This window comes from Dioscorea cayenensis, chromosome 11, assembly GCF_009730915.1.
Source record: "Dioscorea cayenensis subsp. rotundata cultivar TDr96_F1 chromosome 11, TDr96_F1_v2_PseudoChromosome.rev07_lg8_w22 25.fasta, whole genome shotgun sequence".
Lineage (NCBI taxonomy): Eukaryota > Viridiplantae > Streptophyta > Magnoliopsida > Dioscoreales > Dioscoreaceae > Dioscorea > Dioscorea cayenensis.
In genome coordinates this window covers 19,351,622-19,365,224 of record NC_052481.1, presented here as the reverse complement: position 1 = coordinate 19,365,224, position 13,603 = coordinate 19,351,622, and the positions used below count along the sequence as shown (strand labels likewise).

Below are 13,603 nucleotides of genomic sequence, written 5' to 3'. Positions count from 1 at the left end.
TCATCATCATCATCTCATCGGTGTAGCCCATGTATCTACAAGGCGAAAAGAAATATTCCATATATATATATATTCATCAATCATTTACTAAATAAACAACTATTTTTCACATAAAAATGCTAAAAATAACCAAACAATAAAAAATAAAAAACAGTAAAAATATAGGCATGACTTTCTCCAATATAGTTTTAATATACCAAATAAATTATGCTTGTACTATAAGAATTACGATTTTATGAATTTTTTTTTTGTAATTATCAATCATTTTGTCACAAATATGAAATTTTTTGTGATAAAAAAATTAATTAACACTATTGTTAAGTTAATTGTGATAATTCTTTTTTGCCACTAAAACTATTATAATTCTGATGATTTAGGATCTCTCACAATTACGTTATCATTATTAATATACCTATAGTGATGTGAATAATATTTTTATTTGTTGTGATGCAAGTGTTTTTCACCACTGGTCATTTAATTTTTTTGTAATCACATTTTTTATCACAAAAAAATTCAACTTTTAATGTCTAGTAAATGTTGTCACAAAAAACCCTAAAGTATGTTTAACATATTTTAGGATCAAATTCAATAAGTGTGTGTCTATATATATATAAGCGTTTTTTAAAAGAAAATCTATTCAAATTTTAAAAATATTTGTAAAAATATGAGATAAAAAATAGATGTAAAAAATATTTTCCAAATTCATTGTTTTGCAAGTTGTTATTGTGTACCAAATCCTCAAAATTGATATTTTAAGGGATAGAAAACAAGCTTTAATTTAGATTATACCTAGAATTTATAGTATTAGAAAAAAATTTAAAAATTAAAATTAAATAGAGATTTACCAAATCTCATAAAACAAAATCTAGATAATATAATTTTTTTAAAAAAAATTAAAATTTAAAAAGATATATATCTTCAATGAACTTAATATATAAAAAGAGTGAAGCCTCGAGTAATTATGTGCCTATGGAGATCGATAGCAACGGTTCGGCTTCATTTAATTCGGAGAATTAAATTGATTCAACTAACTCTTGATGTAAGCGTGCATGTTATTGATGGTCACAAGATTTGCTTATTTTCTTTTGTTAAATTCTTTTGCTTAATTTATGCAATGGATAAGAGATAATTATTATTTTGTTTTACCTTTTTTAATCTTCAAAGTGGGGTTTATTGAATTTTTTTCAATAATGATTGCTTATTAGTGTTTTCTTTTTCGATACTTTGAATCTTAGGTTTAGATTCATCATAGGAATATGTTATTTAGATTTTGATTATGTGATTTTCCTTTTTTTTTTTTAATGATTTTTTATCTATTGAAAATCATAAAAGCTAAATGCAACATGGAACTTGTCTCAATTGAGAAAAAATAATGGAATGAAACTTGTAATTAAATTAGAATTTTTTTTATTTTTAGAATTATTTCATTAGATTCTTATTTTTTTTCTAAATGTGCCGAATAAACATCAAAGAAAGGGAATTAAAGTCCAAACAAAGGAGTCAAATTCTAGCATAAGTCGAGACAGAAAAGCAAAAAAGAAGATTCAAATGTATAAAGGAGTACTTCATCTCCAAATTTTGGATAATTTTATAATTTTTTTTATTTTTTTAAAATGGATGATTTTATAATTGTATTTTGGATATTAAAATTTCTAATTTTATATATTCAAAATTTAAATTTTGTATATTTTGATCATATTTATTTATATATTTTCATATAATATTAAATACTTTATTTGCTTGTGTTAGTTCCATTGATGTGGTTTATGGTTTAGAGAACACTCAAACACTCATATAAAAGATCACATAAATCAAATAAAAAGAAGACACACAAGATTGGTAACCCACTTCGGCATTCACTCATCTACGTCTGGGAGGCCAAGTCCGGAGATAAACAATCCATTAAAAGAGGTGAAAATAGATGAGTACAAACACTTGTCACTCACTCTCTCCCAACAATAAAAATCACTACTCTCTCTAGATTGTCTAGTGCTCACACACTCTCCTCCACAAGAGACACCCACAATCTCAGAGCAAGGTAGCTTATATAGATACCTCAACGTCCCAAATAAAGCAAATACCTCTTTTAGAATTTCCACGGCTACTAATTTAAAACCCTTTCAAAATTAGCTGTTGCAACTCCTGTTGTAACATGAATTGCAACATGGCCCTAACTGCTGACTTGACTGAGTTCTGATTATATTGCGGGCGACCTTAAGACCCATCAACCTCCCGGTTATGCTTAGTCCGAGTCGGTGCAGCCAAATCTCCTGATCCCAACTGCAGGCAACTAGCCTACATTCTCAATTTCTCATCACGCAGTCCCCTCGCAAGGGGTGCATGTCCTTGTACGTCTTCATGAAACTTTCCAAACTTGATTTTCAATTCACCCAAGTTTGGTCTTCAAATCTTCCAAAGAAAGATCTTCAATCAATCATCTCAATCATGCCAACAATAGGCATATCTTCAAATCTTGCCCTTGATAGCCTTCAATCATCCTTATTAAGGTTTTTTCAAATTATACCATCAATAGTCTTCAATCATACCATCAAATTATACTTGAAACAGCAACCACATCCATTACTTCCTTGCAGTCTAAACTCTCCATTTAATTAATCCTTCCCAATTCTTTCTCTTTATCCTCTTATCTATATATCAATGAATATATAATTGCATATATATATATATATATATATATATATATATATATATATATATATATATCAAGAGAGAGAGAGAGAGAGAGAGCGAGTGTGTGTGGAAAATAAAATAAAAATATCAGAGTATAAAAAGAAACAGGAAATATGTAGGGGTTGACCCAATAAAAAAAGACCATTTAGAACAAAAAACACAAGGGAATCAACAACGTGCGAAACGTGCCAATAGACAGCAGGCAAGTGGCACTAAATTCAAGGATTTTATCATGGAGAAAAGATGATATCATGAATAGCTGGTGGATTATGAGAAAGATTCCAGTTGTTGGGTAGAATGCCCAATGGATCTGAATGGTTGGGAATCGTAACCAATGGGAGGTTAGTGGATCAATTAGTGGAGGGATCCATCGAATGGGATGAGATGAGGTGTTTGTTATTGTCTGTTTGTTTTTTTGTTGAGTTTGTATGATTTTATATGCCTATTGTTGTATGTTTTATATGTCTGAGAAGTAATGAGAAAAGGGACAACATAGTAGTTTTCTCTCTCTCTTTTCTTCTCCCATCTCCATTCTTCTTCTATCCTTCATCTCTTCCTACGTGCTATTCTTACCCATAACTGTAGGCCGCTACATTGGTGCTTTCATTGACCCTTTGTTTATGACGGAGGGAGTACGAACTCGAGCTCAGGCTATGGAGGACCAACTTGCGGCAATCGCTGAATGTCAGGACTTTTTGATGACTAAAGTCGAACGCCTCTGTTCGTCAGTTCACCAACACACTGAGCTCTTTGACACCGTCCAACATTCATTAACCGCACAGCAAACTGTTATGACTGAACTTATGGTGAAGCTCACATGGTTGGAACGACCAAACCCATCTCCTCCTCTCTTGCCATCTCCTCCTCAAACCTCCAACCCACCTCGAATCACATCTAACCAACCTCATCCAAACCCCAACGCCAACCCGAACACACAATCACTCACCCTTGGCCGTTTACAAAAACTTGAAGTTCCCTCCTTCACTTGGGAAGGTGTACTCTCTTGGCTTTTTCAAATCGAACATTTTTTTACTTTTCATCAAGTTCTTCCAGACCAGAAAATTGAGATCGCCGCCTTTTACATGGCCGGCGAAGCACTTCAGTGGTACCACTGGTTACATTCTACTCACCAACTTTCTTCTTAGGATGACTTTACAAAAAAGGCAGAACTTCGTTTCGGGCCCTCTTCTTTCATCAACCATGAAGCTCAATTATTCAAACTCAAGCAACGGACCACAATCATTGCATATCTTGCTGAGTTTGAGGCTTTATCTACCAGAGTGACAACATTACCAATCACCAGTTTATTGAACTGTTTTATCTCGGGCCTACGTGATGATATTCAGCGAGAGTTGTACATTTTGAGACCCCAGTCACTCTACAAAGCCATTGATATGGCCCGACTCGTGGAGGACAAATATAATGTTGTGAAACCGCCACCTCATTTTTTTCTGCCTCGCCCACCCCTCCTCGCCTTACCACCACCAGCAACCTCTCCACCACCTCGTCCTACATCTCTTGCTTCCCCACTCCAGATTAAAAGACTAACACCTGCTGAAATGGCAAGCCGACATGAACGCGGCCTCTGTTATAACTGTGATGCCAAATACACTAAAGGTCATAGATGCACTTCACCCTAGTTTCTTTGTTTAATGACTCAAGATGATGATTTTGACAATATTGAAAGGCTTCCTCCTGACCAATCCGCCATAGACGTCAAACCAGATCCACCAGATTTACACCTTCTATCAGACAACACCCCCTGCATCTCTTACCACGCTCTGAATGGATTTCTCGTTCCATCCACCCTCAAGATTGCTGGCAAGCTTTTTGGTAAAGATGTCATGGTTCTAATAGATAGTGGCTCTAGAAATAATTTTATTCAAACACGATGGGCGAATCATCTTCACCTGACTGTCCAACCATCCTCTCATCTCAGAGTCACAGTTGGGAATGGAGAATTTCTTACTTGTGGAGGAGAGTGCTTACAGGTCCCACTCCAACTAGGAGACACCATCTTTTCCATTGACTTACTCCTGTTACCGGTCTTCGGTGCTGACATCGTCCTTGGCGTCAATTGGCTATCGGGCTTGGGTCAAATTATTTTTGACTATCTTGAGCTCTGGATGGAGTTCACGTACATGGGTGCCCGCGTAAGACTGCAAGGCCTCAAAAGTCCTGGCTTCGACGACTCATCCTCATCATCCTTGTGGCGCCATGTCCGCACCCAATCAGCGAGCCAATTCCTCCGTCTTTCCATTTCAGAGGATAGGGACGCAACCACTACTCAATCTGATCCAACCGCGCCACCCTTCTTCCAGGAACAACTGCAGGATCTTCTCCTAAGGTATGACGACCTTTTTTCTCTTCCCACAGGACTACCACCGGTCCGTGAGTTTGATCACCGGATTCCTTTTCAACTGGAGACGGCGCTAGTGAATGTTCGTCCCTATCGTTATCCCCATTCCCAGAAGGCCGAAATCAAATGATTAGTGGGCGAAATGTTGAACGACGGCATCATTCGACCCAGTTCAAGCCCCTTCTCTTCACCGGTCATCCTCGTCAAGAAGAAGGATGGCTCTTGGCGGTTCTGCGTCGACTACCGCGCCTTGAATGCGGTCACCGTCAAAGATCATTTTCCCATCCCCACTATTGAAGAACTCCTTGACGAGCTCACAGGTGCCCAGGTGTTTTCAAAGCTTGATCTCCACTACGGTTATCATCAGGTACGCATCCAGCCCTCCGATGTCGAGAAGAGTGCTTTTCGCACACATGAAGGGCATTACGAATTCCTTGTAATGCCCTTTGGCCTCTCCAACGCTCCCTCGACATTTCAAGCTCTTATGCACTTAGTTTTTCGACCGGCCATCAGGAGGTTTGCCTTGGTTTTTTTTACGATGTTCTCGTCTATAGTCCGACATGGACTGATCACCTCACGCACATCCACACCATTTTTCCTTATTCTGCAAGCGCAAACGCTTCGCCCAACGCAGCAAATGCACTTTTGGCTGGTCTAACATCGGCTATCTGGGACATCAAATTTCAGGCCGTGGTGTTGTTGTGGATCAAGAAAAAATCAAAGCCATTCACCAATGGCCCCTCCCAACAACCTTCCGCGCACTCCGGGGATTCTTGGGTTTGTCCGGATACTAATGTCGTTTTGTCCAGAATTATGCCACCATCTCAGCGCCCTTGACAGATCTCCTCCAAAAAATGCTTTCATTTGGACACCTCCGGCCACCAAAGCATTCCATGAATTGAAACAAGCACTCACGCAGACCCCTCTCCTTCAACTACCAGATTTCCATTTTCCATTTGAAATCCAAACTGATGCTTTCGCCACCGGAATCGGCGCTGTAGTGCTTCAACACCAACATCCCATTGCGTACTTTAGTAAGCAACTACCTCCTCGTTTACATTCAGCATTAGCTTATGCTCGAGAGATGTACGCAATCACTGAATCGGTACGACGGTGGCGTCAATACTTGCTCGGGCGACGCTTCGTGGTTTACACAGACCACCAAAGCCTCAGATCCCTCCTACATCAGACTGTTCAAACCCCTGATCAGCACAAATGGCTCACCAAATTACTTGGTTATGAATTTGATATTCTTTATAAACCCGGTGCTCAGAATAAACCAGTCGATGCTCTCTCTCGGGTATATGATGATTCGCTGCCGGCACATGCTGCATTATCTGTGTTCGGCCCACAACCGACCATACTAGATGCGTTTCACCAATATTATCCGACGGATAACCAATCTGCAACATTGTTTCGGGTGATTCAAAGCGATCCTTTTGCACATCCTGACTATCACATTCTAGAAGGCATTCTGTTTTTTCAATTTCGTATCTTTGTACCCCTAGGTTCTACACTACAGCACTTAATTCTCACAGAATTTCACACGACTCCAATAGAAGGCCACACCGGTATGAGACGGACTCACCACAGCCTTGCTCGAACCTTCTTTTGGCCCAACCTCAGGCGCTCAGTTAGGGAGTTTGTCCAGCGATGCATGGTTTGTCAGTCAGTCAAACCCTTCAACCACGCTTCCCAGGGCCTCCTGCAACCGCTCCAGATACCAGAAAAAATCTGGGACTCCGCCTCCTTGGATTTCATTACGCATCTACCAAACTCGAACGGGAAGACTGTCATTCTTGTTGTCATCGATCGTTTGTCCAAACAAGGACACTTCATTGGATTGGGATCTCAATTCATAGCCCTTCAGGTGGCCGAAATTTTTATCCGAGAGATCGTGCGTATTCATGGCATACCAATATCTCTCATCTCCTACAGGGACCCAGCTTTTATGAACCAGTTCTGGCGCGAACTCTTTCGACTACAAGGCACGACATTGTCCATGAGCAGTGCTTATGATCCACAAATTGACGGCCAAACCGAACGGCTCAACCGATACTTGGAAGATTATCTTCGTAGTTTCACAGCCGAGCAACCTTGCCATTGGTTCCGCTACTTACCCTGGGCCGAATGGCATTACAATACCTCTTGGAATTCGACCATCCAAACCACCCATTATGATGTAGTGTTCGGCCGCCCACCGCCCACCTTACTTGATGATGTGGCTGGTACCACCACTGTCACAGCCGTGGATGACTTGCTTGCTGATCGGTCCCAGCTTCTTCGCCAACTCAAGGAGAACCTGTAGAATGCCCAGCTCCCGATCAAAAACCAAGCTGACTCTAAACGTACCGACATCTCCTTTGAGATCGGTGACTGGGTTTTCTACGGTTACAACCATTCAGACAAATTTCTCTCCACCGGCAATCCACTCACAAGCTTTCTAAGCGTTTTTTTGGACCTTTTCAAATCATTGATAAGATCGGCCCAGTTGCCTATCGACTAGCACTTCCCTCCATAGCTCAACTTCACAACGTTTTTCATGTCTTCAAGCTTAAACGGTGTGTTAGCGACCCACATGTTCAACATTTACCACTGCCCGCATGCAATCCTGATCAACAACCTCGCTTCAATCCCGTCGCCATTCTGCCCTCACGGGACGTGCTACACTAAGGCCGGTCAGAATGTCAACACTTAGTCCAATGGGAACATCAATCTACTGCTGAGGCCACTTAGGCCAACGAAATTATATTAAAACACGACCTCCCCGCCTTCTGCCTTGAGGACAAGGCCCATCTCGAAGGGGTGGCTAATGTAGGGGTTGACCTAATCAAAGAAGACCATCTAGAACAGAAAACACAAGGGAATCAACAACATGCGAAACGTGCTAATAGACAGCAGGCAAGTGGCACTAAATTCAAGGATTTTATCATGAGGAAAAGATGATATCATGAATAGCTAGTGGATTATGAGAAAGATTCTGGTTGTTGGGTAGAATGCCCAATGGATCTGAATGGTTGGGAATCGTAGCCAATGGGAGGTTAGTGGATCAATTAGTGGAGGGGTCCATCCAATGGGATGAGATGAAGTGTTTGTTATTGTCTGTTTGTTGTCTGTTGAGTATGTATGATTTTATATGCCTATTGTTGTTTGCTTTGTATGCCTGAGAAGTAATGAGAAAATGGACAACAAAGTAATTTTCTCTCTCTTTTCTTCTCCCATCTCCATTCTTCTCCTATCCTTCATCTCTTCTTTTCCTCTTCCTACCTGCTATTCTTACCCATAAGTCATAACTGTAGGCCGCTACAAAATGAAAGGAGAGATATCTCTTGCTTTTTAAAGAAGAAAATTGTTAGACACATAGATATCTAGACAATTAAGCATGCATGAATCTTCGTCGGAGAGAAACTAGAAGAAGAAGAAGAGGACTGACGCCTTCTACAGCCATCTACAGCCACCTCGCCACCGATAACACTGACGCCTGCACTGATAGCCACCATCTCCAATGCAATATTGTATAAAAAATAAATTAAAAAAATAATAAAAAAAAGCTGAAAACGGTAAGATGCTTACCGTACGTTTTCCTCTAATAACATGTAAAACGGTAATTTCATTACCGTTTTGCCTAATTTTAAAAGTCACTCAATTCGGTAATTAAAAAATTAATATTTAAAAAAAACCTAAATATATATATATATATATATATATATATATATATATATATATATATATATATATATATATCTTTTTAATACTTGCATGGAAATGAAATCATTTGGAGGAAACGAACTACACTCTCAATCAAAGAGATTGAGTTCAACTAGCAACAAACAAATACACACAAACACACCATGAATTACATAAAGTATTTGAGGTAAAGTTTGGTCATGCAAACTTGGAATGAAGCTTATATCAACTGAATCAATCAACTTCATCGATGACAGCTGCTTCAGAGATCATTTCGAATGATTTCTTCGTACATGAGACAAGAAGCTTTGAATCAATTAAATCTTTTTCCGCACCCATACATAGTCTCACCTTGTCTATGTAACTTACTGTAAGGGTATGATCGTTGGTGCGATCGGGAAGACCGTGACACTTACTATAGTGATCGTCAAACTCTACAAGGAGCATATAAATATATTAGATGAATTCAAACTAATAAAAAAAAATCTCTTTATATATATATATATACCTGAGCAGGACATGTCAGCATAAAATGAAAACCAGTGATAGACATGTCAGCATAAAATGAAAACCAGTGATAGGATGACCGATAATTTCAACTTGTTCCATGGGCCCAATCATATTTGAAATTGCTAAACTTGAATTTGTTAATGTTTTTAATATGTAGCTTGATACTGCCTGCATGCCACACACACACAATCATTTAAAGACTAATTAAATTTTACTTTTAACTCTAAATATAAAAGTTAATAATTATTTCAATTGATTTTAATTATTATAATTTAAATTTCAACGTAGTTTTGATGGTAGCTAGGTAATATACATAATAATATTATACTATTTTATAATTTTAAACTAACGAAATGATATATATATATATATGGTTAATCAAAACCACAATTAATTTCTTTCACAATATATATGTACGTGTGAAAATGCCTTTTCCACATAGTGGTAATCTATTGTAAACAAACTAAAAATGTCAATAATTTCATATTTATTTCGTAAAATGACTTTTAATTACGTGCCTTGGGTTTCCAATGAGAAAATAACTAAATATTCAAGATCAATAATAATTATCAAAATAATTAAATAAAATATAATTAAATTAACAAAATATAAAAATATATTTACAAAGATTAGCCCATTTTCTACACATTTATAAAGTCAAAACAAAACAACCAAAATAATTTTTTTTCCACACTTAAAATAGTGTCAAAGAATTGCGTAAATTAAAAACACTTTCCTAATATTAATTTTCCCAACAAACATTTTTTTTAATTTTTAATATGATTTAAAAAAATCAAACAATAAATCATAAAACATTGTTAATTTTATTTACATAATAAAAATTATGGACATTTCTAGGTTTTTTCCCAATTTTCCCAAATACAAAATTTGAATTCAAACTATATATTTAAATGGCCCAAGGCTCTACAACTAGAATCAACACCATCAGTAAATTTTATTTATCTTTTAATAAAATAGACAAGTCATTCATTTTAATCAATATTGTAATAGAGAATTTGATCACTTAACCTCTCACTTAATAAAGAAAAGAATTAACATTCTTCCAAAGTACACATCTAAAATTTCAATTAAAAAAAACTTTGAATTTTCATTTAATATTTAACTTTCGACAATTCTTTTACTGTTAAAACTCATTATTGACACTGAACACAAAGTCAACTTCAATTCAAACTCTTTAATTTTTGATAAACTAAGGTTATTAAGATATTCTAAATGATTTAATCAACCAAGTAATTAAATAAATTGAAAGTTTTTAAATACAGTGTAAATATTTATAAAATGAAAATTCACACATGCGCATATATATACAACCTATATAAGTGAATGCTTTGTGTATATACATACATACATACATACATACATGCCTATATACCTCTAGGATAAAAATAACTTATTTTATTAACAGAATAATTATTTTATTAACATTTTTTTTAATTTTTAATCCATTAATTTTTTAAAATCACTAGCTCTAGACTAATATCAGATACAAAAAGCTCTATAAAGAGGTACACATACCTTATTCTTCAATTTTGTAGAGCCATGCTTAATTCTACTTGAACCAATCTAGGATGAAGCACTGAGGGCCCAATAAAGCGGTAGAACTTTCCTAACAGATGGCTTTTTTACATATATAATTAGAATTCAAACTTTTGTTTTAGCGACCGACTCTCTATCACTTGAACCAACTCTTGTTAATTTATTTTATTAGCATTTTATCTATATTATAAGTCATACCTCAGGGCCTTTGAGCTTCCTGATCATCTCCAACAAAGCACCAGATAAATGAACCCCAAAAGAGGACCTCTTTGATTTGATGATTTTCTTAGCTTTCAAAACAAAATCAAGTGGCTTGATTTTGCCATCCTTCTTATCACACTTGGGCATGGGAACATGAACGAATGCAAAGTAGTTACCCCACTTAGCCTTAGAATTAAGGTTTCTCATCTCCTCCATGCTCTTGTAGGTTCTAATGACTCTGGTGTTAAGCAACACAAGGGCAGTCATATTTGATGTGTTATTCTTGTCTGGCCTCACTTCTTCCATGTACAAGTGAATGCCATTGAAAATTATACCAGTTAATACGTCGTTTACTGTCTGGATGAGATATTCAAAATTACATATTTATATCAATATTTAAACAAACTATATATATATATATATATATCAATATTCATTTCGAGTAGCGCTTTTTATTTTTTATTTTTTCTATTATAATCAAGGATAACATCATGTGGTATTCATTTTTTTTATTTAAAATATATAGTTGGATTGCATTCTTAAAGCAAAAATATTTAGACTACAAGGAGTAGATTAATTATCTCTCATGCTGATTATCTTGTTGAGTATGAAACAGGTGTTAATGGAGTGCTTTCTACCTAAACAGTGTTGTGCTTTTTATCTAAACTATTTTCTGCCTAAAATATGTATTTATATTTACTAACATCTTATATAAATGTACATTTTTCTCTTATAAAAAAAAAATTGAGAATTCAAATCCTAAGTGTGATATGTTCGTAAAGTTCTTGAAAATAATAATAATAAAAAATCTAACATCTAACATGATTCTTTTTTTAGTTTAAAAATCAAAATATATACAACAAATATACATATGAAACACAACAAACTCACCGCATCAACCTTCCCCTTGATTTTCTTGATTTCATCAAGAGAGAAGTCAACGTAAGATAAGTTGATAGGCCTAGATTCAACATACGGTAAACCAGACCTGATTGCTGAAACACTATCCTAGCTCCATTACAGTACTCTTCATCAAGCTATATCCAAAGTCCCAGACACTGTTAACACATGCACATGATAATCTTAAAAACTCATGAAATAAACACCCCCATCCTCTTCCTGATGGCAACCTTTTCTCCTTAGAAGAAGAAGGAAGGTGAGTGGAAGTGAAGGGTCATCAGTTCTTTTAAGGCATGCAAACAGTGCAGCCATAAGAGAATAGCCATCACCCAAAGCATGGTGAAGCCTAAAAACAAAAGTGCCAGCTGCACTGCTTGTAGGGTATTTTATGATACTTAAGTCCCACAATGGCTTACTGAAGGTTAATGGTTCCATTGATATGCTTGACATGTAGTCTTGCAAGCATTCATCATACTGTTCCAAACCTTGTGGAAACACTGGCACTTTAAGATGCTCCTCTAACTTCACTTCAACTTTCCTCCATTTCTGAACTCCATGCTCATCTCTTACCTGCATGCATGCATGTCTTCAAGTTAGATCAATTAATAGAGAAAGAGGTCTAGCTAGAGATCGATGCATACATATAAAGAGAGATAGAGATGCAACCATGATTGAAGAGAAACGAGGGTTGATAGGTAAGAAGATGGATTGAAGAGCTGTAATGGCTTGGGAATCATGAATAGGCATTAAAGTCTCAAAGACAACAAGAAATGCAACATTGAGCACTGAGCTACTCATGTATTGCCCTGTTGGACTTACAGGCTCCTCATCTGCCATCTTTTATATATTCTAATCTTAATTCCTTCTCTCAAGTCTCAACTCTTGAATGCTTTTTTTTTTGTCTCTTGATACAATGAACAGCAATACCTTCTTAAATAATAGGCTCAAAGCCACTCTTGACCTTTGATCGGGACCATCGGGTCTTTGTTAGATTTATTAGTATCTTAAATTAATATATATAAATATATTTATAATTTGATAAACTTGTTCATCGTACGGCCATGATGGCTGATGTGATACACACATGCCGCATTATCCTAGTTGGGCGTTTGGTTTTAGGGAGTGATTCCGACGAAACCGAAGTCGGTCTCCTCCTTGATCATACCCAACGAAAGACATTAATTCAATTATTAAAATGACTTTTTCCCCTTAGAGATTTAATTAAATAAAAGTTAATTATTGATTTGAATAGTTATCTATAATATTTAAAATGACTAATAATTTAGTAAAAATTATTTAATTTGAATATATATATATATATATATTTATCTTTGACAAATGCGACAAACATTGTCAAATTGACAGACAATTACAGAGATGCACTAGTTATAGTTATGGTGATTTAACGGCCCATAAAAATTTATTATGTGTGGTTGGCTAACACTCAGGACAATTAAAATATATCATATTTGTCCCAAAATAATATATATAACTTGGTTATTATAATAATTAAAATGAATAATAATCATCTTAGATTATATAATTTAAATATTTAATGATAATTATTAAAATAAATAATACTAGTCAAAATAATTTATACATAAAATAGTTTAGCTATTATTAAATATATCTCCCTAGCTATTTGATTATTCAGGCTAATTATTTGAATTAAGGAATAATAGTAATTTTACTATATTG

The 13,603-nt window shown here is 35.8% G+C and overlaps 1 protein-coding gene across 1 annotated transcript; it reads right to left on the bottom strand.

Annotated features, from left to right (window-relative positions):
• Window positions 1–10,788: 10,788 nt before the first annotated feature.
• LOC120272546 (O-acyltransferase WSD1-like) lies at window positions 10,789–12,792 on the bottom strand. The gene is made up of 3 exons (XM_039279385.1): window positions 12,572–12,792; window positions 11,897–12,475; window positions 10,789–11,362 (listed from the first exon to the last, which is right to left on the bottom strand). The coding sequence occupies exons 1-2, from the start codon at window positions 12,740–12,742 to the stop codon at window positions 12,089–12,091; spliced, it is 558 nt and encodes a 185-aa protein (XP_039135319.1). The 5' UTR covers window positions 12,743–12,792; the 3' UTR covers window positions 10,789–11,362; window positions 11,897–12,088.
• Between the last annotated feature and the right edge of the window lie 811 nt (window positions 12,793–13,603).

Coding starts and splice junctions, on each gene's coding strand:
- LOC120272546 (XM_039279385.1), bottom strand. CDS start 12,742: ATGGCAGATGAGGAGCCTGTAAGTCCAACAGGGCAATACATGAGTAGC. Junction 12,476..12,571: donor CTCGTTTCTCTTCAATCATG/GTTGCATCTCTA, acceptor GCATGCATGCAG/GTAAGAGATGAGCATGGAGT.